The sequence below is a fragment of the Aethalodelphis obliquidens genome, unplaced genomic scaffold (assembly GCF_003676395.1).
Source record: "Aethalodelphis obliquidens isolate GAN/ISIS:26980383/991018 unplaced genomic scaffold, ASM367639v1 scaffold103, whole genome shotgun sequence".
Taxonomy (NCBI): Eukaryota; Metazoa; Chordata; class Mammalia; order Artiodactyla; family Delphinidae; genus Aethalodelphis; species Aethalodelphis obliquidens.
Genome location: NW_020838047.1, coordinates 1,620,994 through 1,643,605, shown reverse-complemented (window position 1 = coordinate 1,643,605; position 22,612 = coordinate 1,620,994). Strand labels below are relative to the sequence as shown.

General features: G+C 44.9%; 1 protein-coding gene across 1 annotated transcript in view; it reads left to right on the top strand.

Moving 5' to 3' along the window:
• The first annotated feature begins 1,340 nt into the window (after positions 1-1,340).
• Positions 1,341-22,612, top strand: part of PALLD (palladin, cytoskeletal associated protein) — a 385,196-nt gene continuing 363,924 nt past the window's right edge. The window contains exon 1 of the mRNA XM_027096503.1: positions 1,341-2,245. Within this exon, the coding sequence (XP_026952304.1) occupies positions 1,341-2,245 (905 nt within the window). The remainder of the gene's footprint in view (positions 2,246-22,612) is intronic.

Sequence of the window (22,612 nt, the reverse complement as noted above, 5' to 3'; positions counted from 1 at the left end):
GCCACGTGGAAACCTCCCCTTTCATCCATGCTATGAGCGCTTTCCCGAGCCCACGTGCATGTTCTAGCGGCAATGTCGGGGTTGCAGATTAAACCCGGACCACATATACCTTCCTGCTATTGTTTTCTTTTTCACTGTGCAAGTGGTTTCTAAGCTACACCTAATCTGGACAACTGGATCCTGTCAGATGGTGCTTCTTTAAAACCAAATGAATATAAATATAAATGAATAAACAGGTGATTTAATCTGCCTCCGGCAAACACTCCCTATTTAAAAAAAAAAAGAATTTAAAGTTGTTTCACCATTCAGAAGTGTGCTCTCTAGCTTCCTCGGACAGTGCTTTTGGTGAGGTTTTAAAATCTATCCTGTTATTTTCACTTTGCACTAAATATCCTTAATAGCAGAACTCTGATTTCTGACCCACGTTTTCTTAGTCGGATCCATTGCTGGGACCTCGGCTGTGAAACGATAATATGATGGTAGGGAAGCATAAGGTGAAGGCGTGGGCTCTGGGATCGTCGTCTGGGCTCTTGTTCTCACATCCTCTGGTTCCGTTTTTCCCTTTCTAAACTGGGGCCGCCCGTTGTGAGGGTTTTAAGTGAAATAATCTGCAGAGCGCTGTCAGCACAATGCCCCCTCATGCTGAGTGGTCTGGGGTCATCCGCCCATTTGTGGGGAAGTTTGCCAACCCCTGGTCTAGAGCGCAGCTGTCCCTCTGCCCCTGAAATTCAGTAAGCGATTTCATTGAATTAACTAGTGAATGAATGAATGTGAATACACATGTCTGGATACCAGGAAAAGAAAAGGTTTCAAAAATTTCACCGAAAACTAAAAACCAGTGAAAATTGGAATCAAAATGCATTTCGTGGTTTAGGGTGACATAAGCAGTGTCAGATTTGCTTAAAATATCAACAAACTCCTGTTCTCATAACATCAGTGAAATTAGAGGTGTAAGGGGGGGAGGCGGGAGGGGGGAGGGAAGCGGGCCCTGGTCCACTCACAGCACCCACGGCAGGCGTGGCCCTCCTGAGTTATTTAATGATGCTTAGTGAGATGATTAGTATTCACTCACAGGGCAAATACCGAATTAAAATGATAAACACAAGTGTGCTTGACGTTTCTTCCAATTTATAGGAGAAAATGACTTAAAAAGCATATTTGTTTGTCTTACTGTTTCTCCCAACTTGTGGATGAGCAGTATTGTGATCATACACACACACACACACACACACACCACTCGCCCCTACTAACTGCAGTTGTGTCTCTTGTCCTTCAGAGCTGGTTTCCAGGCCCCTGCCTTCCTGTCCAAATCAGACAGAGTGCATGAGCGTCTCTTGACTATGTCCGACATGTCCTCCCGTGACTCCTTCTACGACTCCCTGTCAGACGTGGCGGAAGATGGCGAGAACGCAGACTTCTTGCCCGGCCTGTCGGCCTTCCTCAGCCAGGAGGAGATAAACAAGAGTCTGGACCTGGCCCGCAGAGCCATAGCCAACTCAGAGACAGAGGACTGCGACTCGGAAAGGGAGGACTCGCAGATTTTCAGCCCCTCTCCTGGGAGCCTCTGGGGGTCGCCTCCCCCTCAGGGGGCCAGGCCGGGTGAGCACCTGTCCCCAGGGACGCCTGGCGCACACAAGCCCACACCTGTCCCGCCGCTGCCAGCAGAACGAGCCGAGCGCATCTCCTCGCCTGCGTCCAGGAGGAAGCCCGGCGTCTCGCCCCTGCTGGCCCGGCCCAGCTACATCCGGAGTCTCCGCAGGGCAGGGCAACACGGTGCCAAAGCCCCCAGCGCCAGTGCCAAGCCCAGAGCCACGCACGGGGGCAGGGCCGGGCCCCAGAGCCCGCTGTGCAACAAGGCGGCCACCCTCATCGAGGAGCTGACGGCCATCTTCAGAGAAACCTCCAAGCCGAGAACCAGGAACCCCAACGGGGAGTCCTCATCCCCGGACAGCGGGTACCTGTCCCCTAAGAACCAGCTGTCAGCCCCGATGAGCGCCTCGGCCAGCCGGAGCCCAACCGGGGACCAGCAGGAGGTGGAAGCCGGGGCCGAGCCCCTGGAGCCCGGGCATCACCCCGCGGCGGCCCGGGACGTGGTCCAGCCCAGCCGGAGCCCCTCTCCCCCGGCTGCCCGTCACCTGCTGGCCGCTCCCCGGTTCATCCAGAAGCTGCGGAGCCAAGAGGTGGCAGAAGGAAGTCGGGTGTACCTCGAGTGCAGAGTCGCCGGGAACCCACCTCCTCGGGTCAGGTACGACTCTTTGGTTGTGGAGATGCTATGAGATGATGCGCGTGGTCTTTTGGCTTTACTTTAATGTGAAAGAAGAGATTTCTGTTACCCAGCAAGGGCTGGCTCCCGGAAGGGCATAGAAGCCAATATTATGGCCCCGGGTTTGTTTTTTTTTTTTTTTTTTTACTCTTTCAGGCTGTGCTGGGTCATAGTTGCTGCATGCTGTCTTCCTTGGTGGTCCAGTGGGTAAACCTCTGCGCTCTCAATGCAGGGGACCCGGTTGGATCCCTGGTGGGGGAACTAGATCCCGCATGCCTAAACTAAGATGGGTGGCCCCGTCTTTTGTGAAAAGAAAAAGCTTCATTGTGAGGTCGACCAGCAAGGAGACAGGAGGCCTGGCTCAAATCCATCTCCCGACCGGAATTTAAGGGTTTAGGGAATTTCAGGCTTGGAAGCTGCCTTGCTAATCAGTCCAAGAAAGCTCCTCGTGCTGTTGGGGTCATCCTGGAGACGCCCGTACCCGTCTTGCACATGCGCAGGGCTGTCTCTGTAAAATGACTTCAGGTTTGCGCAATGAACATACTTAAGGGGGCAAACGAGCTTAAGCTGGGTGATGTTTTACCTGCGTCTCCTTTGTGCGTTCCTCGGTCTGGAGGGAAGTAGGGGCGAGGACCCGGCTAGCTGCTTTCAGCTGATGAGGGGCATGGATCTTTATAAGAGGAATGAAATTGTTTTGCACTTACTTGTAAGCATTCCCGAGTCCCGCCTTGAACTCTGGTCTTGGGCAGTCATCCTGCGAGTGGGGGAGAGGACTTTTTAAAAATACAAGATGGACCACGAGGACAAATTTGATGAGTAAAGAGGGTTTGGCCCTAAGATACACAGAACTGCGACTTTGGGAATCCGTGAAAACATGTTATTTTTAACATTTTAGTGATTGAACTTGGATTCACGTAGGCCTGGTCCAGGCTTGGGCAGAAACAGGCTACTGTCGAGACATCATTGTCTTCTCGTCACAGCCAGGTGGAGTCTTAGCTGTTCTGTTTCCTTCTGAAAAGTGATTTAAGGTTTCTGGGAGTAGGAGACCCAAGGCTTGACTCTTTTTAGCTTTACTGGAGGATATGTAACCAGAAGGACGTCATAGGAGCCGTTCCACACGGGCTTCACTGGTCCGCAGGCTGTGGGTTTGTCCAGGTTCAAGGAGGACCCAGTCCCTGGGCTTGTGCAATGCGGGGGGACGTCCGTGGGAAGCATTAATGGACTAGATGCTTTTTATGTATAGAAGATACGACACCACTGAGAGACTGTACACATTTTATCAAATCTAATTCTGTTACCACATGAGACCTTCAGGGAGGTCTCCCAGAGAACATCGCATAAGGGCTCAATTGAAGCTTGCTTCTAGGGGCCACTCTGACCCTCAGCAGGGCAGCTGGTAAGACCTTATCCCAAGTCACGTTGGTTTCTTGGCCTATTTTGGTGACTGTCTCTTTCAAGGAATGATTCATCGTTTCAGTCCTCCCCGTAGACTGAGGTCTCCAGGAAGCATGAAATTCCATCGTGTTCCGAGGGCCCCAGACACCTTTGAGTCACCTTGGCTATGAAAGCTCCTCTGTTGTCACTTTGAATTGAAAGATGTGACCCCAAACGAGGGATCATTTCTTTGAGGAAGGCCTTTGTTACCTAGGAAGCATTCTCTGTGCTGCGTGGAGAAGCTTTGCCCCGGTGTGCAGGGGCATCACCAACACCAGCAGATATCTACAATGTTCCCTGATTCTTGGCCTAACAGTAAAGTCTGTTTACCAATCATCCCCTGGTTCTGTCCCTCGGGTTTGCACCCCTTTTATCATCAGGGGTGGCCCAGTTTTAGGATTGTTTCCGGTGCAGATCAGGCAATTTTGTGTTACCTTTTGGATGGTCGTTTGCATTTATAGACCAACAATAAACTTGTGCAGCCCTCCCATGATGGGTACCTTGATGTAGGTGAGTAATAGTTAATGCAGGTGAGCATGGGTACCTTAATGTAGGTGAGCATGCATCACATGCTCATGTATAAGCTCATTATAAACCCAGCCTCTGTGGTTGTTTGGTCCTGATCAGCGTGTAAGTCTCGGGAGTCAGCATGAAATCCCCATGCGTCTGCTCTCTCGAGATCCATTTCCAGATCTGAGGCTTAAACAGGGACAGGTCCACACTTGGAATGAGTGCTGAAGCCTTAGGATCTGGGTTTTTCGTTCTGGCTGCCTGTTTTGTAGTCTGATCAGCCTAATTTCCGTTAGTTATATAACGATCAGTCTTTGGGTGGCCCAGGCAATGTCCTATGGCTACTTATTCCAGCATCTATACATATAAATATGTGTGTATATATAAAACAGCATCTAATAAGGCTGGTGTCTCCTCTGCATGTTGAATTTCTTTCCTCCTGATGTCAGTAGACCAGTCTTTCCAGGTGGCCCCGTGTGCACGTAGGACAGAGAAGGCAAACTTGGAATTGGTATAGATAGTCACCTTTTCCTTAGCTCCAAGGCTCAGGGGTCTGTGCGGGCTGTGAGCTCGGCCTTCTGGGCAGACGGACCTAGACGGGGGCTTCTGCTTCTAGGCCTTCCTGATGAGCTACAACTGTACACCCGGCCTTTCCAAGCCCCGCCTCGTCCGTGAAGCTGCTCGCGTCCGTGAATATTTCCATTTCCAGATTTTCTAAAGGCTGATCAGTCAGGTTGTATTCAGTTATTTGTATACAGTCGTGAGCAGGCTCTCCTGTCGTCCTGGGGAGCAGAGTGGCTGGGTTTAGAGTGGAAACCACCTGTAATGTGACATTTGGGGTGTCAAGTGGTGTGGCCGGGTATTTGCCCAGCCTCCCCGAAGTAAGCCTACATCCGCCGTTCCGTTCAAGTAAAGGTGGCACACTGCGCGGGGCATGCACAGTGGCCGGCTGGCTCAGGGTACGTTTTTCAGCCTCCTGTGAAAGGTCATAGGTTGCAGCCACAGCCCAGAGGCAAACTGGCCATACTTGACGTACACGCCGAATTGTTGGACTCAAGAAAAGTAAACTACTGGCCTTCTGGAGGTACCTAAACATTGAGTTTGCGTTCCAAGACTCACGCCCTGTCTTTCAGACACAAAATGCTTGGGCGACCAAGTGCTGGGCTGTGAAAAGCTTCTCCGTGATGCTGTGGAACTCATTATGGCATCTCGGAGTCCAGCTTAATGGCGTATTGTCACTCCCTTTAAGAGCCTCATATTGTCGCAGAATTCAAAGTTAGGAATCCAAGGACGACAAAACCCAGCAATTCCTAAGAATCCTCAAGAATGCCTTCTGGTAGTGGCTACAGTCACCATAACTATTGCTTCTCTTCCATCTGGCAATGTTTCTTTGTCCTTTGGATACCTCAAATCCTAAATATTTTAGAGTTGGTTGAGAAATTTGTGCTTTTCCCTTGCAGTATTTTGGTCCTAACGCTTCCTTAGTTCTACGAGCAGTTAGTATACCATCCACATATTGGAGTAAGACTCCCTCATTTAATTGGAGATCCCTTCAATCCGAGGCTAAGGCTTCCCTGAAGATGGTGGGGTCCTGCTTCAATCCTTGTGGGAGTCCCATCCCGCCGTATCGTTGTTTTACGTCAGACTCTGGGTCATCCCATTCAAAGGCAAACCCCTGGGTCTCAGGACTTAGGGGTATGCAGTAAAGGGCATCTTTTAACTCCAGAACTGTAAACCAGCAAAAGTCTCCGGATAAAGTTGTAAGTAAAGTATAAAGATTTGGCATCACCAGATGTATATCCTCTACAGTTTGGTTAACAGCCCTCAAATCCTGTGTAAAAGTCATCGCTGGTCCCGGGTTTTCGAACCGACGGGATGGGAGTGTTACATGAGGATTGACAAGGTCAGAGTAATTGGCATTTAAGAAAGGTGGTCGTCCGAGGCTTTATACCTTCTTTCAAATGCCTCTTTAAATGCCTGTTGCTTCACATTCGGAGTCTTGGCCTCTGGACGGAGTTTTACTACTACTAGGTAAGCCGTCTTGTCTCTTCCCGGCCTCCCGTCAGCCCGAACATCCACGCTTACCTTTTACAGAATTTCTTCAGGGGTTTCTGGGGGAGGCTTGGTCTCCCGATCGTAATGGGGCAGCTTGTGGGGCAGAGGCTTGATGTGGGAGTGCATTTAATTTTCCCAAAAAGGGAACAGGGCATGTGAGCAGTTACAGCTGGGTGTTCGAGATCCAGAGCAGCGTATCATCTGTAAGCCTCAAAAACCCCCTCGAGGAAGGTGGATGGGTTCTCCTGGGGTCCTTGCCGTACTTCCTGGATCTTATTCAAGCTCTGCCGTTTGGGGGCTCCTGTTGAAGTCTGGTTATTAAACATCCCTTATGATGATTCAGGCTTGCTCAGTTCCCTTGGGTCTTTCGGGTCCCAGCATCCTGGTTCAGCTCCAGGTGTGGCCTGTGCCGCCGGAGTCCCGATTGGATGATTTGGTTGTGATTCAGGGAAACTTCCAGCTTCCTGGCAGCGTTTTCTAATACCATCCTATGCTCTTCCACAGTCGGGTATTCATGAGGGCCTGTATGTCAGCCCAGTTAGGGTGATGAGTAGCAAAACGGATTAAAGAGATTCTCCATTTTCTGAGGCTCATCTCAGTAAGATGGCTTATTATTTCTCCAGTTGTATAAATCCAAGGCTGATACAGGAGAACCCCTGGGTTGGCCTTGGTCATCTAAGCCTGCTGGGACCTGTCTTAACGGAAATGCCCTGCCTGAGGTAGAGTGTTCCCTGGGCCAAACTGAATACCCTGGTGGGTATGGGGAAGAAAGAGTGTTCCTTTGTGACCATCTGGTATGGGCAGTACAGAGCCGGACCAGCAGCCCTAGGAGGGCTGGTAGGACCCTTTGCACTGACTACAGACAGACCTCCTTCATAAGACAGGGAAACCACAAGAGGGGCTGACGGAGGGACTGGATGTAGTAGGTCAGGATCATGGTTTGGTTTTGACTCAATTGAAACAGGCTTTTTCTGAGGTTCTTCCCTCTGAACCACAATTTTACATCTCTTCTGCAAATTCTTATTCTGATATAAGGACATAAATGACTGTGCAATGGGATTTCATCCCAGTTTTCCTCTCTCTAACAAAACAAATCAAATTATAAGATAGTATCATAGTTCAAAGACCCATTCTCCAGCCATTTCCCCCCGATTCCAGCTGATACTGGGGCCAGGCAGTGTCACAGAAAATCATTGTCTTCTTTTCCATCGGCTTATAGCTAAACATTGACCAGTTTTGAAGAATACATCCCAAAGGACTACAGTCAGGTATACTATTAATGTTCCTCATTTGAAAGGTTCCTCTCAGGATTACCAGAGCAAAATGACACCAAGGAGGTGTTTTGGTTGGAAATGCCTTTAAGCCAGGCATGGGGTATGTTCTTCTGGGGTGGGTTCCTGTGAAGCCACTGCACATCATGGGGGAAAACCCTCGACACTTCCATGAGGCAGGGTTTCCAGTCAGGGAGCAAAGTCTTCTATCTCCTGAGTCGGGGACCTTCGTTAAATCAGGTTTAATAAAGTTTTGCTACAGACATCCAAGGGCCTCCCCCTATTGGCCAATCCTAACAAATTCAACAGACTTAGACCAACCTGGACAGACAAAGAAATCCAAGACTCTGGGGCTTTAACCCAGGGTTCAGGACTCTAACCTGAACTACTTTTTAAAAATTTTATTGGAGGATAGTTGATTTACAATGTTGTGTTAGTTTCAAGTGTACAGCAAAGTGATTCAGTTATACATATACATATATTCATTCTTTATCAGCTACTTTTCCCGTATAGGTTATTACAGAATACTGAGTAGAGCTCCCTGTGCCACACAGTAGGTCCTTGTTAGTTATCCATTCTATATATAGTAGCATGTATATGTCAATCCCAATCTCCTAATTTATCCCTCCCCCACCCACATTTCCCCTTTGGTAACCATAAGTTTGTTTTTGAAATCGGTGAGTTTATTTCTGTTTTGTAAATAAGTTCATTTGTATCATTTTTAAAAATTAGATTCCACATATGAGTGATATATGATATTTGTTTTTCTCTGTCTGAGTTACTTCACTTAGTATAATAATCTCTAGGTCTATCCATGTTGCTGGAAATGGTATAATAATCTTAGTATAATATAGTATAATAATCTCTAGGTCTTAGTATAATAAGACTTATAATAATAATAATAGTAATTAGTATAATAATTATACTTAGTACAATAATCTCTAGGTCTATCCATGTTGCTGGAAATGGGTGTTGCTGCAGTATTTTGTTGTTTTTATGGTTGAGTAATATATACAATTCCATGGTATATATGTACCATGTCTTCTTTATCCATTCCTCTGTCGATGGACATTTAGGTTGCTTCCTTGTCTTGGCTATTGTAAAGAGTGCTGCAGTGAATATTGAGGTGCGAGTATCTTTTCAAATTATGGTTTTCTCTGTATATATGCCGAGGAGTGGGGTTGCTGAGTCATATGGTAGTTCTATTTTTAGTTTTTTAAGGAACCTCCGAACTGTTCTCTGTAGTGGCTGTATCAATTTACATTCCCACCAACAGTGCAGAAGGGTTTCCTTTTCTCCACACCCTCTCCAGCATTTACTGTTTGTAGACTTTTTTTGTGTGTGTGTGATACGTGGGCCTCTCACTGTTGTGGCCTCTCCTGTTGCAGAGCACAGGCTCTGGACACTCAGGCTCAGCGGCCATGGCTCATAGGCGCAGCCGCTCCACAGCATGTGGGATCCTCCCAGACCGGGGCACGAACCCGTGTCCCCTGCATCGGCAGGCGGACTCTCAACCACTGCGCCACCAGGGAAGCCCTGTTTGTAGACTTTTTGATGATGGCCATTCTAACCGCTGTGAGGTGGTACCTCATTGTAGTTTTGATCTGCATTTCTCTGATAATTAGTGATGTTGAGCATCTTTTCATGTGCTTTTTGGCCATCTGTATGTCTTCTTTGGAGAAATATCTATTTAGATCTTCTGCCCATCTTTTGACTGGGTTGTTTTTTTGACATGGAGCTCCATGAGCTGTTTGTATATTTTGGAGATTAATTCCTTGGTGTTTGCTTCATTTGGAAATATTTTCTCCCATTCTGTGGGTTGTCTTTTCGTTTTGTTTATGGCTTCCTTTGCTGTGCAAAGGCTTTTAAGTTTAGTTAGGTCCCATTTGTTTATTTTTGTTTTTATTTTCATTACTCAGGAGGTGGATTGAAAAAGATACTGCTACGATTTATGTCTAACCTGAACTTTTGAGCACCTTTCATATTTCCCCCCAGGGTGGGACTCTAACCCATGATCCTGATGAGGTTTTTAGACAATTTAGGCACAGGCATGTTTTAACAAGGTTACTCACCCAAAAGGCATCTGATCCAGGAGCACTTTCTTTTGTCAAAGGCGAAAGTAGCCTGAGGTGCCTGGAGTCCCATGGTGGGAAAGCAAGAACCTGAAACCCCACCCTCTGGACACGGGCAGTCTAGGTGGCCACTCAGGATCAGTGGAGAAGGCCCACACACCCCGGGGGCTTCAGAGCCACGGACAGTTGGTCACAAGACATGGGTCCCTTCGTGGTCACCAAAAATTGTTACCGAGCAAGGGCTGGCTGCTGGACACACATAGGAGCCAATACAATGGCCCCAGCTTTTGAGGGAAAAAAGTGCGTTATTGTGAGGTCCACCAGCAAGGAGACAGGAGGCACAGCTCAAATCTGTCTCCCTGATCCAGGAATCAGGGCGTAATTTAAGGGGTTCAGGGAATTTCAAACTTGAAGCTGACTTGCTAATCATTTGGTGTTAGCTCCTCGTGCCGGGAGCCTGGTTTTCCTCCTTGAGGGATGCCTTGATTCATAAAGGGCTCTGATGGCAACGTTTCTATTCTTTGGGTTCCGCAGACTGAAGATTCTTGGTTCCAGGTCATCCTGGAGACATGGGTTCCTCTCTTACATATGAGCAGTGCTGTCTCTGTAAAGTAACTCAAGGTTTGATCAGTCCACAGCCTATTTAAGGAGGCAAACGAATTCAAGCCCGTCAGTGTTTTACGTGCTGTTTCATTTCCTGTAGAGTCAGCCCTCTGGAACCCGAGGTCGTATTTTCCAAGTACTTGCAAGGCAGAGGCAACCTGGAATGGCAAGTAGTAGCTGTGCTGGTTGTCCCTGGTGGGTTGGATCTGTCGTCATGAACCGGTGCTGCTGGCTAAGCGGGGAACTTAGGATGCCCAACTGATATATTCAGGTGCTGTGCATAACTTGAATATGAGTTGATGGAGATTGTTGAAAGTGTGCCGGAAGCCAGAAGTTGTCTGGCAGATGAAAAGCACAGGTATGTGCGGCCAATCAGGAGGGCGGCCCCGGATGTGTCTGGTCTGAGGCATGGGCTCCACTGGCAGATGCTCCTATGCTGAGCGCACCACACCTTCAACGTGGCAGAACTTTCCCACAAGACAGAGATAGATACCAGGCTGGGCGTGGACAGGCCTGTTGTCCCTGCCCAGGCTCTGGCCACGAGAGGGTGGACAGCAGACAAACAGCAGGCTGGGAGTGTGCCGTCAGTAGCCACTGTAATTTCTCTACATTCTTCCTCCGTAAATGCAGCATTTGTACCTTCTGTGCAAAGAGCTTAAGAGGAGAGACCCTGGGGTCAGATTCCAGGGTTTCCCATCACGGCTTCACCTTTCACCAAATGCATCCGTCGACAAGTTATTTTGTGACTCAGTTTATTCACCTGTGAAATGGGAATTATAATACCCACCGCCCCCATTCTATTTTATGACTAAATAAAATAATATGTGGAAAAAATAAAACAGTGCCTTGCACCTAGTAACTGCCACTTTGCTGTTACCTATTATTGTTAGTATTTCTCATTTCTTAATTTCATACGCCAAAATGAAAATAACAGTTCAAGTCAGGATTATACTACAGAAAATAAGCCATTAATGCATTTATCTGGAAGGTTTTGCTTTTATTAATGAAGAGTGTTTTGCCTAAATTATGTAAATATGCAAAAGTAAATTCAAAATTAAGAAATTTGGCGCAAAGTTAAGGAAGACATCATTGACTACGAATTGCAAGGCTGATAATTTCTTATTAATGTAGCATCTCCCAAATCACAAACTTTACCACTCACTGTACATCCACTGACACACACTTTGCTGGAGCTGGTTCCTTGGGCTGACAGATCACTACACACAGACGTGAAGTAAATCAGCATTACTGGCTGGAAAGTGGTGGAATTAGGGGCAGGGAATTTTTTTCAAACCGGTTTGTTCAACTAATCCACCCTGCGTCCGTTTTTACAGTAAGTCTACTATATTTCTTTTAGAAACTGACAGCAGAGGGCAGTACGAAACTTCCTAACGCATTCATGTAATTAAATATGTCATCCTAATTTCTGCATTTATGTATATTTTACATAAAGATTTTTTCTTATCGTTTTTCCTGTGATAGAAATGAAATTGAGTATTTCTTCTGGATTCTGTTTAGATTTTTTTTTTAACCCACTAATCTTGGGAACAAGTAATTCTTCGTTCAAAATACACTCACGTGTCACTCAAAAGAGTTCCACAGGTTTTCAAACTACATACGGCCCCGCTTAGGTTTACTCCCAAAACAGGCCTGTTCCAAATGTATTCTGTGCGCACCACACCCTTGCAAAAACCACAAAAGGTGACCCATTTACCATCAAAGGATTAATTCAGGTGAGCAGATCCTAACTCCTGTGTTACAGTTCATTTAACCATTTCGTAACTTGGGGGCCATCAAGGTCATGCTTCTGCCTCTTTTCTTCTTACAGCGGGAGGGGAGGACTAATTTAGTGAGTAGCTACAGGATTATTAACTAGTTTCTCTTGTCATCTCCCAGTCTACCAAGGCCCGTGAGCAGTGTTCCTTAGTCATTACAAATTGTGCTCTTCTAGAGAAATTAAGCTTCTGATGAGACTGTGCCGTTGTTTAAAGTTAGCTGGCCGTTTTTGTATCCTTTGAGGGTTTTTTTAGGGGGAAATGTATAAACGTACATTAAATTTTTCTTAATATCTTTTCCAAAGATCTTGGCTCCTCTGCCATGCATTGGTAAATGTACCAAATGCCTAAGAACTTTGAGCTTCTTTTGCACGTGAGACCTAGGAGAGGCCAAAGAGGAAATCTTTAAAGGGAATTTTGTATATGGAAGAAAACCTTTAGTACAGGGTTGCCTGCACTGGGGCATTTTAGAACCTAGCTCCCACCGAGTCAGTCCGGGAGGCTCAGGACCCAAGACTGGGAAGGCCTGGTGACCGATGGGCCACCTCCCAGGGCCCCGGGAGCAGGTGACAGGACTCGTGGAGAGCAGGGGTGCGGGGGGACCTGGAACCAGCAACGGACAGAGGCCGGGAGACCCGAGGTGCTGGCAGGGGGCAGCGGGTCCAGAGGAGAGGAGGTGGCAGACCCAGGCGTAGGTAGAGGCATGTGCCCCAGGAAAGCGGGATGATGGGTACCAGGGTCCAGATACAGGGATGGGGCACAGGGAGCAGATCTGCCATTCAAGACTCGAGTCACGGAGACAAAGACTCAGACGGGGCTGAGTGAGGGACACGTCCCTGACCAACTCGCGTGGGGTCCAGATGGGGGCCAATGGCCAGACTGACGTGTGGGCCACGAAGTTGCGGGCCTGGAGCTTCTTACGTTTGGCCCAAGTAGCAGCCATCTGGACCGGGGCAGGAGGCAGACGAAGTAGCTCAGCTGAAGTGGGACTGATGGGAACACGGTTCAAGGCATTTCCACCTTATATCCAGTCACTTCACCCCCCGCCCCGCCCAAGTGTAACTGGCACAAATACCAGTTATAACCACAACCAGGACTGAAAAAATCCTGTTTTCCTTCACTTTTGCATGATTCCACCAAAACCCCAGCAAAGCAGAGACAAGCTGATGGAACTAAAGCTTCTGTTCAATCATTAAAGTTACATACAATTTACAACACAACTTACATGCAAATTACTTGTTAACAATTTGAATTATTGCATAAAACCAGATCACATCAGATGTTCCCTGTTTCTCTTGCACGGCTTGACAACAGGACAAAGACATGTTCCCTCACCCCCCAACCTCCTCTTCTCTCCACTCTCAACTTTTGGGAGTTGGTGAAAAATTCATGAAGAATTCTAATCCAGAAGTACCTCTGGTATGATAAAAATGAGGCCTCACTGGGCTTCCCTGGTGGCCCAGTGGTTGAGAGTCAGCCTGCCGATGCAGGGAACATGGGTTTGTGCCCTGGTCCGGGAGGATCCCACATGCCACGGAGCAGCTGGGCCCGTGAGCCATGGCTGCTGAGCCTGTGCGTGCGGAGCCTCTGCTCCCCAGCAGGAGAGGCCACAACGGTGAGAGGCCTGCGTACTGCAAAAAAATAAATAAATAAATAAATAAATAAAAATAAGGTGACCATATGTGTGTGGGTTCATCTCTGGGCTCTCTATCCTGTTCCATTGATCTATATTTCTTTTTTTTTTTTTTTTTTTTTTGCCAGTACCATACTGTCTTGATAACTGTAGGTTTGTAGTATAGTCTGAAGTCAGGGAGCCTGATTCCTCCAGCTCCGTTTTTCGTTCTCAAGATTGCTTTGGCTATTCGGGGTCTTTTGTGTTTCCATATACATTGTGAAATTTTTTGTTCTAGTTCTGTGAAAAATGCCATTGGTAGGTTGATAGGGATTGCATTGAATCTGTAGATTGCTTTAGGTAGTACAGTCATGTTTACAGTGTTGATTCTTCCAATCTAAGAACATGGTATATCTCTCCATCTGTTTGTATCATCTTTAATTTCTTTCATCAGTGTCTTATAGTTTTCTGCATACAGGTCTTTTGTCTCCTTAGGTAGGTTTATTCCTAGATATTTTATTCTTTTTGTTGCAAGGGTAAATGGGAGTATGTCCTTAATTTCTCTTTCAGATTTTTCATCATTAATGTATAGGAATGTCAGAGATTTCTGTGCATTAATTTTGTATCCTGCTACTTTACCAAATTCATTGATTAGCTCTAGTAATTTTCTGGTAGCATCTTAGGATTCTCTATGTATAGTATCATGTCATCTACAAATAGTGACAGCTTCACTTCTTCTTTTCTGATTTGGATTCCTTTTATTTCTTTCTCTTCCCCGATTGCTGTGGCTAAAACTTCCAAAACTATATTGAATAATAGTGGTGAGGGTGGACAACCTTGTCTTGTTCCTGATCTTAGTGACAATGGTTTCAGTTTTTCACCATTGGGAACGATGTTGGCTGTGGAAAAACCACTTTTAAACACCCACTTACTGCAGTAAAAGTGGAGTCCACCAATGGTCCAGGCATCTTTAATCTTTTAGTACAATGACTCATACCTACACATAATCATAAGATGGCTATTAGGTCATCATTATTAGCCTAATAAAATTTCAATTAATATATGTAATTGAAAGTAATTAAATTCCTTCTTTTTATAATCAAACCCCAGCACCTGCAAGGCCTCTATTAGTTTATATTAGTGAAGCTTTGATCACCATCAAAAGCCAAAACAAGAGGATTAGCCCTATGAGACCTGTGCAGTGCTGTCGGTAGAAATTTCCATCTCCTCAAAAGAAAACAGACATGGAAACAAGCCACCGACCCACTTTTCTCACTCAGGGGATCAGGGTGTGGTGTGTCCTGTTTCGTAGCCGCACTGGTTCATGAGAGCGTGGCCAGTAGGTAGCGAAGCTGCCGCACTTGTAAAGTCACGATCCAGATGGCTTAGCCCAGCAGCGCTGCTTTTCTTGAAGAGGGTTGTCAACACTGACAGCAGACAGTAGCCTCAGAGGAGCCGTATGACAACTGACAGCACAGGTGTCGCTGCAGCATCACGTGTGAGTAGGTACAAACAACGTGGGAACAGTGCTGGGATACACAGGAAATTAAAGACGTGCATCCTCTGAACTTTGTGTGATACCCAGTTGTCTCCTTGGGTCTCTGCTTGGGTACCTAACAGGTGCATCCAGTGTAATGTATCCAAAAGTGAGTCCCTGAGTCTCCTGTCCTCCGAAACGCTGTCTTCCTAACTCTTCCCCAGGCCAACAAATGACAGCCCTCCTGCCAGCCGTTCATGGACAAAACCTCGACCTCTGTTTCCCTCAACCTGACCGCCTCACGCCTCCTCCATGAGTGCGGCTCTGGTCCCCGCCGCCAGCATCTTCCCCTGGGTGTCTGCACCACCTGCCTTAATCCATGCCCTGTTTCCACCCCGACCCATCACAGTCCACACCATACCCGGCACAGTTCTTTTCCATGAAATTGTGATCACAGCCCAGTGCAAAGCTGTCCAGGGCCTACTGGTTGCTCTCAGAGAGAAACCTGTAGTCCTGTAAACAGTGAGAAGGCCCTGTCTCTCTGATGCCACCCCTGATTCGCAGCCCTGCCACTGTACCATAGACGTGTCCTTTCTGGACCCTGCATGCCCAGGGTCTCCACACCTGCTGTTCCCTCCACCTGGGCTTCATCTTCCCCAGATCCACGCAGTGCTGGACCCTTCATCTCTCTCCTTGAATGTCCCGTCAAAGCCAGGCTTCCATGACTGCCCTGCGGAAAAGAACAGGGCCTGCACACTCCACTCTCTTGTTTTGTTTTAATTGAAGTAGAGTTGATTTACAACGTTGTGTTACTTTCAGGTGTACAGTAAAGTGATTCAGTTATACATACACATGTATCTATTCTTTTACAGATTCTTTTCCATTATGGGTTACTAGAAGATACTGAGTGTAGTTCCCTGTGTTTTACAGTAAACCCTTGTTGTTTATCTGTTTTATACATAGTAATGTGTATATGTCAATCCCAAGTTCCTAATTTAACCCTCCCCCTCTTTCCCCTTTGGGAACCATAAGTTTGTTTCCTGTGTCTGTGAGTTTATTTCTGTTTTGTAAATAAGGTCATTTATATCATTTTTTAGGCTCCATTTTGGTTTTCCCCTAGAACTTACTGATATACTCTACAGTGGCTTCATTTGTTTTACTGTCTCCCTCAGTAAAATATGAACCCCGCGAGTGTCGAGACCTCCAGCTGATTTTTGCCGTTGTGTCCCTGGGCCTGTAATGGTGCCTGTAGGTAACAGGTGCCCCGTAGGCATGTGCTGAGTAAATGAATGAATGAGTCCCGCTCCCAGATGTGTGTTTATACCTGGAGGAGGTAACCATGTGGACAGGGATGCATGGACACGCATGGTCATAGCAGCATTGTTTCCAAAACTGGAAAGGACCTAAATGGTCATCAGAAAGAAAGTGCACGTCTCTATGAGAGAGTGATTTCATTTCTTTCAGATAAACACCAGGAGTGGCAATATCAAACAAACAAACAACCCAATCAAAAGATGAGTGGAACATTTATGATAAAAACCCTCCAGAAAGTAGGCATAGAGGGAACTTCCCTCAACATAATAAAGGCCATATATGACAAACCCACAGCCAACAGCATCCTCAATGGTGAAAAACTGAAAGCATTTCCACTAAGATCAGGAAAAAGACAAGGTTGCCCACTCTCACCACTCTTATTCAACATAGTTTTGGAAGTTTTAGCCACAGCAATCAGAGAAGAAAAGGAAATAAAAGGAATCCAAATCGGAAAAGAAGCAGTAAAGCTGTCACTGTTTGCAGATGACATGATACTATACATCGAGAATCCTAAGATGCTACCAGGAAACTACTAGAGCTAATCAATGAATTTGGTAAAGTAGCAGGATACAAAATTAATGCACAGAAATCCCTGGCATTCCTATACACTAATGATGAAAAATCTGAAAGTGAAATCAAGAAAACACTCCCATTTACCATTGCAACAAAAAGAATAAAATATCTAGGAATAGACCTACCTAAGGAGACAAAAGACCTGTATGCAGAAAATTATAAGACACTGATGAAAGAAATTAAAGATGATACAAATAGATGGAGAGATATACCATGTTCTTGGATTGGAAGAATCAACACTGTGAACATGACTGTACTACCCAAAGCAATCTACAGATTCAATGCAATCCCTATCAAACTACCACTGGCATTTTTCACAGAACTAGAACAAAAAAATTCACAATTTGTATGGAAACACAAAAGACCCCGAATAGCCAAAGCAATCTTGAGAAAGAAAAACGGAGCTGGAGGAATCAGGCTCCCTGACTTCAGACTCTACTACAAAGCTGCAGTAATCAAGACAGTATGGTACTGGCACAGAAACAGAAACATAGATCAATGGAACAGGATAGAAAGCCCAGAGATAAACCCATGCACATATGGTCACCTTATCTTTGATAAAGGAGGCAGGAATGTACAGTGGAGAAAGGACAGCCTCTTCAATAAGTGGTGCTGGGAAAACTGGACAGGTACGTGTAAAAGTATGAGATTAGAACACTCCCTAACACCATACACAAAGATAGCTCAAAATGGATTAAAAACCTAAATGTAAGGCCAGAAACTATCAAACTCTTAGAGGAAAACATAGGCAGAACACTCTACGACATAAATCACAGCAAGATCCTTTTTGACCCACCTCCTAGAGAAATGGAAATAAAAACAAAAATAAACATATGGGACCTAATGAAACTTCAAAGCTTTTGCACAGCAAAGGAAACCATAAACAAGACCAAAAGACAACCCTCAGAATGGGAGAAAATATTTGCAAATGAAGCAACTGAGAAAGGATTAATCTCCAAAATTTACAAGCAGCTCATGCAGCTCAATAACAAAAAAACAAACAACCCAATCCAAAAATGGGCAGAAGACCTAAACAGACATTTCTCCAAAGAAGATATACAGACTGCCAACAAATACATGAAAGAATTCTCAACATCATTAGAGAAATGCAAATCAAAACCACAATGAGATATCATCTCACACTGGTCAGACTGGCCATCATCAAAAAATCTAGGAAAAATAAATGCTGGAGAGGGTGTGGAGAAAAGGGAACCCTCTTGCACTGCTGGTGGGAATGTGAATTGATACAGCCACTATGGAGAACAGTATGGAGGTTCCTTAAAAAACTACCAATAGAACTACCGTATGACCCAGTAATCCCACTGCTGGGCATATACCCTGAGAAAAGCATAATTCAAAAAGAGTCATGTACCAAAATGTTCATTGCAACTCTATTTACAATAGCCAGGAGATGGAAACAACCTATGTGTCCATCATCGGATGAATGGATAAAGAAGATGTGGCACACATGGAATATTACTCAGCCATAAAAAGAAACGAAATTGAGTTATTTGTAGCGAGGTGGATGGACCTAGAGTCTGTCATACAGAGTGAAGTAAGTCAGAAAGAGAAAGACAAGTACCGTACGCTAACACATATATATGGAATCTAAGAAAAAATTGCTATGAAGAACCTAGGGGTAAGACAGGAATAAAGACACAGACCTACTAGAGAATGGACTTGAGGATATTGGGTGGGGGAAGGGTAAGCTGTGACAAAGTGAAAGAGTGGCATGGACATATATACACTACCAAACGTAAAATAGATAGCTAGTGGGAAGCAGCTGCATAGCACAGGGAGATCAGCTCGGTGCTTTGTGACCACCTGGAAGGGTGGGATAGGGAAGGTGGGAGGGAGGGAGATGCAAGAGGGAAGAGATATGGGAACATATGTATATGTATAACTGATTCAGTTTGTTATAAAGCAGAAACTAACACACCATTGTAAAGCAATTGTACTCCAATAAAGATGTAAAAAATAAAATAAAAAATGGGTGGAAGACCTAAATAGACAGTTCTCCAAAAGAAGACATACAGATGGCCAAAGAACACATGAAAAGATGCTCAACATCACTAAGTATTAGAGAAATGCAAATCAAGACTACAATGAAGTATCACCTCACACCGTTCAGAACGGCCATCATCAAAAAATGTACAAACAATAAATGCTGGAGAGGGGGTGGAGGAAAGGGAACCCTCATGCATTGTTGGTAGGAATGTAAATTGATACAACCACTATGGAGAACAGTATGGAGGTTCCTTAAAAAACCAAAAATAGAATTACCCTATGACCCAGCAATCCCACTACTGGTCATATACCCAGAGAAAACCATAATTCAAAAAGACACATTCACCCCAGTGTTCATTGCAGCTCTATTTACAGTAGCCAGGACATGGAAGCAACCTAAGTGTCCATCGACAGATGAATGGATAAAGAAGATGTGGTACATATATACAATGGAATATTACTCAGCCATAAAAAAGAATGAAATATTGCCATTTGCAGCAACATGAGTGGACCTAGAGACTGTCATACGGGGTGAAGTAAGTCAGAAAGAGAAAAACAAATATCGTGTATTAACGCATAAATGTGAAACCTGGAAAAATTGGTATAGACTGTCTTATTTACAAAGCAGAAAGAGACACATGTAGGGAACAAACGTATGGATACCAAGGCAGGGGGGTGGGATGAATTGGGAGATTAGGATTCACAAATATACACTATTGATACTATATATAAAATAGATAACTAATGAGAACCTACTGTATACCACAGGGAACTTTACTCAGTGCTCTCTGGTGACCTAAGTGGGAAGGAAATCCAAAAAAGAGGGCATATATGTATATGTATAGCTGATTCACTTTGCTGTACAGTATAAACTAATACAATGTTGTAAAGCAACTATACTCCAAAAAAAAAAAATACCAGGAGTGGGATTGCTGGATTGTGTCGTTGTCCTATTTTTTCCTTTTTTGAGACACCTCCACACTGCTTCATGTTGCAGAGAATGTGGTCAGTAGGGAAGGCACAGGGGCTGCAACCGTGCTGGCAATGTGTCACGTCTTAAGATGGGCAGTGGAGACACAGGTGTAAATTATCTTACTATTTACTAATTGAAAATTATTGACTTTTTATTTCCCTCTACCAGCCCAAGTATGTATTTGGTACTTTCTATAGCAGTGTTTCTAATGAATGGCATGTGTTTGACCCATAAACACATCCAGAAAATGTCTCAGTGTTAAACAGTGAGAATGAACTCAGTTGGCTCTTACACTTTTGCCCTCATGAGTCTTTTAAGTTAATCCATTTTCTGGCTTGTTTTAGTTATATTTCAGAGCATTTATTTATTTATTTACCTCATTATTGGAGTATAATTGCTTTATAATGGTGTGTTAGCTTCTGCTTAATAACAAAGCGAATCAGCTATACGTATACATACATCCCCATATCTCCTCCCTCTGGTGTCTCCCTCCCTCCCTGCCTATCCCACCCCTCTAGGTGGTCCCAAAGCACCGAGCTGATCTCCCTGTGCTCTGCGGCTGCTTCCCACTAGCTGTCTATTTTACATTTGGTAGTGTATATAAGTCCATGCCGCTCTCTCACTTCGTCCCAGCTTATTACCCTTGCCCTTCCTTGTGTCCTCACGTCCATTCTCTATGTCTGTGTCTTTATTCCTGTCCTGCCCCTAGGTTCTTCAGAACCTTTTTTTTTTTTTTTAGATTCCATATATATGTGTTAGCATACGGTATTTGTTTTTCTCCTTCTGACTTACTTCACTCTGTATGACAGACTCTACAAATAACTCACTTTCGTTTCTTTTTATGGCTGAGTAATATTCCATTGTATATATGTGCCACATCTTTATCCATTCATCTGGCAGTGGACACTTAGTTTGCTTCTATGTCCTGGCTATTGTAAACATAGCTGCAATGAACACTGTGGTACATGACTCTTTGAATTATGGTTTTCTCAGGGTATATGTATATGCCCAGTAGTGGGATTGCTGGGTCGTATGGTAGTTGTATTTGTAGTTGTTTAAGGAACCTCCATACTGTTCTCCATAGTGGCTGTATCAGTTTACATTTCCACCAACAGTGCAAGAGGGTTCCCTTTTCTCCACACCCTCTCCAGTATTTATTGTTTGTAAATATTTTGATGATGGCCATTCTGACTGGTGTGAGATGATACCTCACTGTAGTTTTGATTTGCATTTCTCTAATGATTAGTGATGTTGAGCATCCTTTCATGTGTTTGTTGGCAATGTGTATTTCTTATTTGGAGAAATGTCTATTTAGGGCTTCTGACCATTTTTTGATTGGGTTGTTTGCTTTTTGATATTGAGCTGCATGAGCTGCTTGTATATTTTGGAGATTAATCCTTTGTCAGTTGTTTCGTTTGCAAATATTTTCTCCCATTCTGAGGGCTGTCATTTCATCTTGTTTATGGTTGCCTTTGCTGTGCAAAAGTTTTTGTTTCATTAGGTCCCATTTGTTTATTTTTGCTTTCATTTCCATTTCTCTAGCAGGTGTGCCAAAAAGGATCTTGCTGTGATTTATGGCAAAGAGTGTTCTGCCTGTGTTTTCCTCTAAGAGTTTTATAGTGTCTGGCCTTACAGTTAGGTCTTTAATCCGTTTGGAGTTTATTTTTTTGAGCTTTTAAAATTGTTCTTATTTTACATTCATGGTGTTCTTCCTAGAACACTACATGTATTTTGTCCTGTGCCAAAGATCTTTTATGGTGTCATCTACTCAGTTTCTTGGCTGCCGAGGGTACAAAAACTTGTCTGTAAGACTCTCATTCTTAAGAAGGAATGTCCACATTTAGACACACAGACATACACACATGCAAATACACACACATACGTGGTACCTTTTTAAAATTAGCAAACGTGGGTTTCCCTGGCGGCGCAGTGGTTGAGAGTCCACCTGCTGATACAGGGGATGCGGGTTCGTGCCCCGGTCTGGGAGGATCCCACATGCCGCGGAGTGGATGGGCCCTTGAGCCATGGCTACTGAGCCTGCGCGTCCGGAGCCTGTGCTCCGCAACGGGAGAGGCCACAACAGTGAGAGGCTCGCGTACCGCAAAAAAAAAAAAAAAATAATAATAATAATAATAAAATTAGCAAACGTTTGAAGATTACTGAGAGTGGCATATCAGCAGCTCACCAAAACAGCTCAGCCCCACCCCCATCATCATGTTTGTGTGACAAGAGCAAGCCAAATGGGACAGAATCCAAGGGAAATGACACCACTTAATTTTATAGTTTCCTACTCATACTTAAGTATCATTTCCTTTAATTCATTAAAAACATTTTTTTCTTTCTCTGTACGTTTGCACTGAGTTGAAAAACTGCGTCTTTTATATTTTACAATAAATGTTCTCTTAAACCTCCAATGAACCAGAAGCCAGAAGAGGTGAAGCAACAGGGTGGTACCTTCATTTTCACTGCAGTGAAGATACAGGCTTATGTCTGATTCCTCCACAAGGTTGCTTTCTGGGAGTTAATTAAGTAACAGGATACAACCAATCACACTGTTGGGCCTCTTCCCCACCCTTTGCCTTCCTTCTCAGTCCCTGTTTCCCCCCAGTATCTGCCCCCTTGTAAATCTCACTTGAAAAGTTGGTCCTATCTCTACAACAGTTCCACCACCTA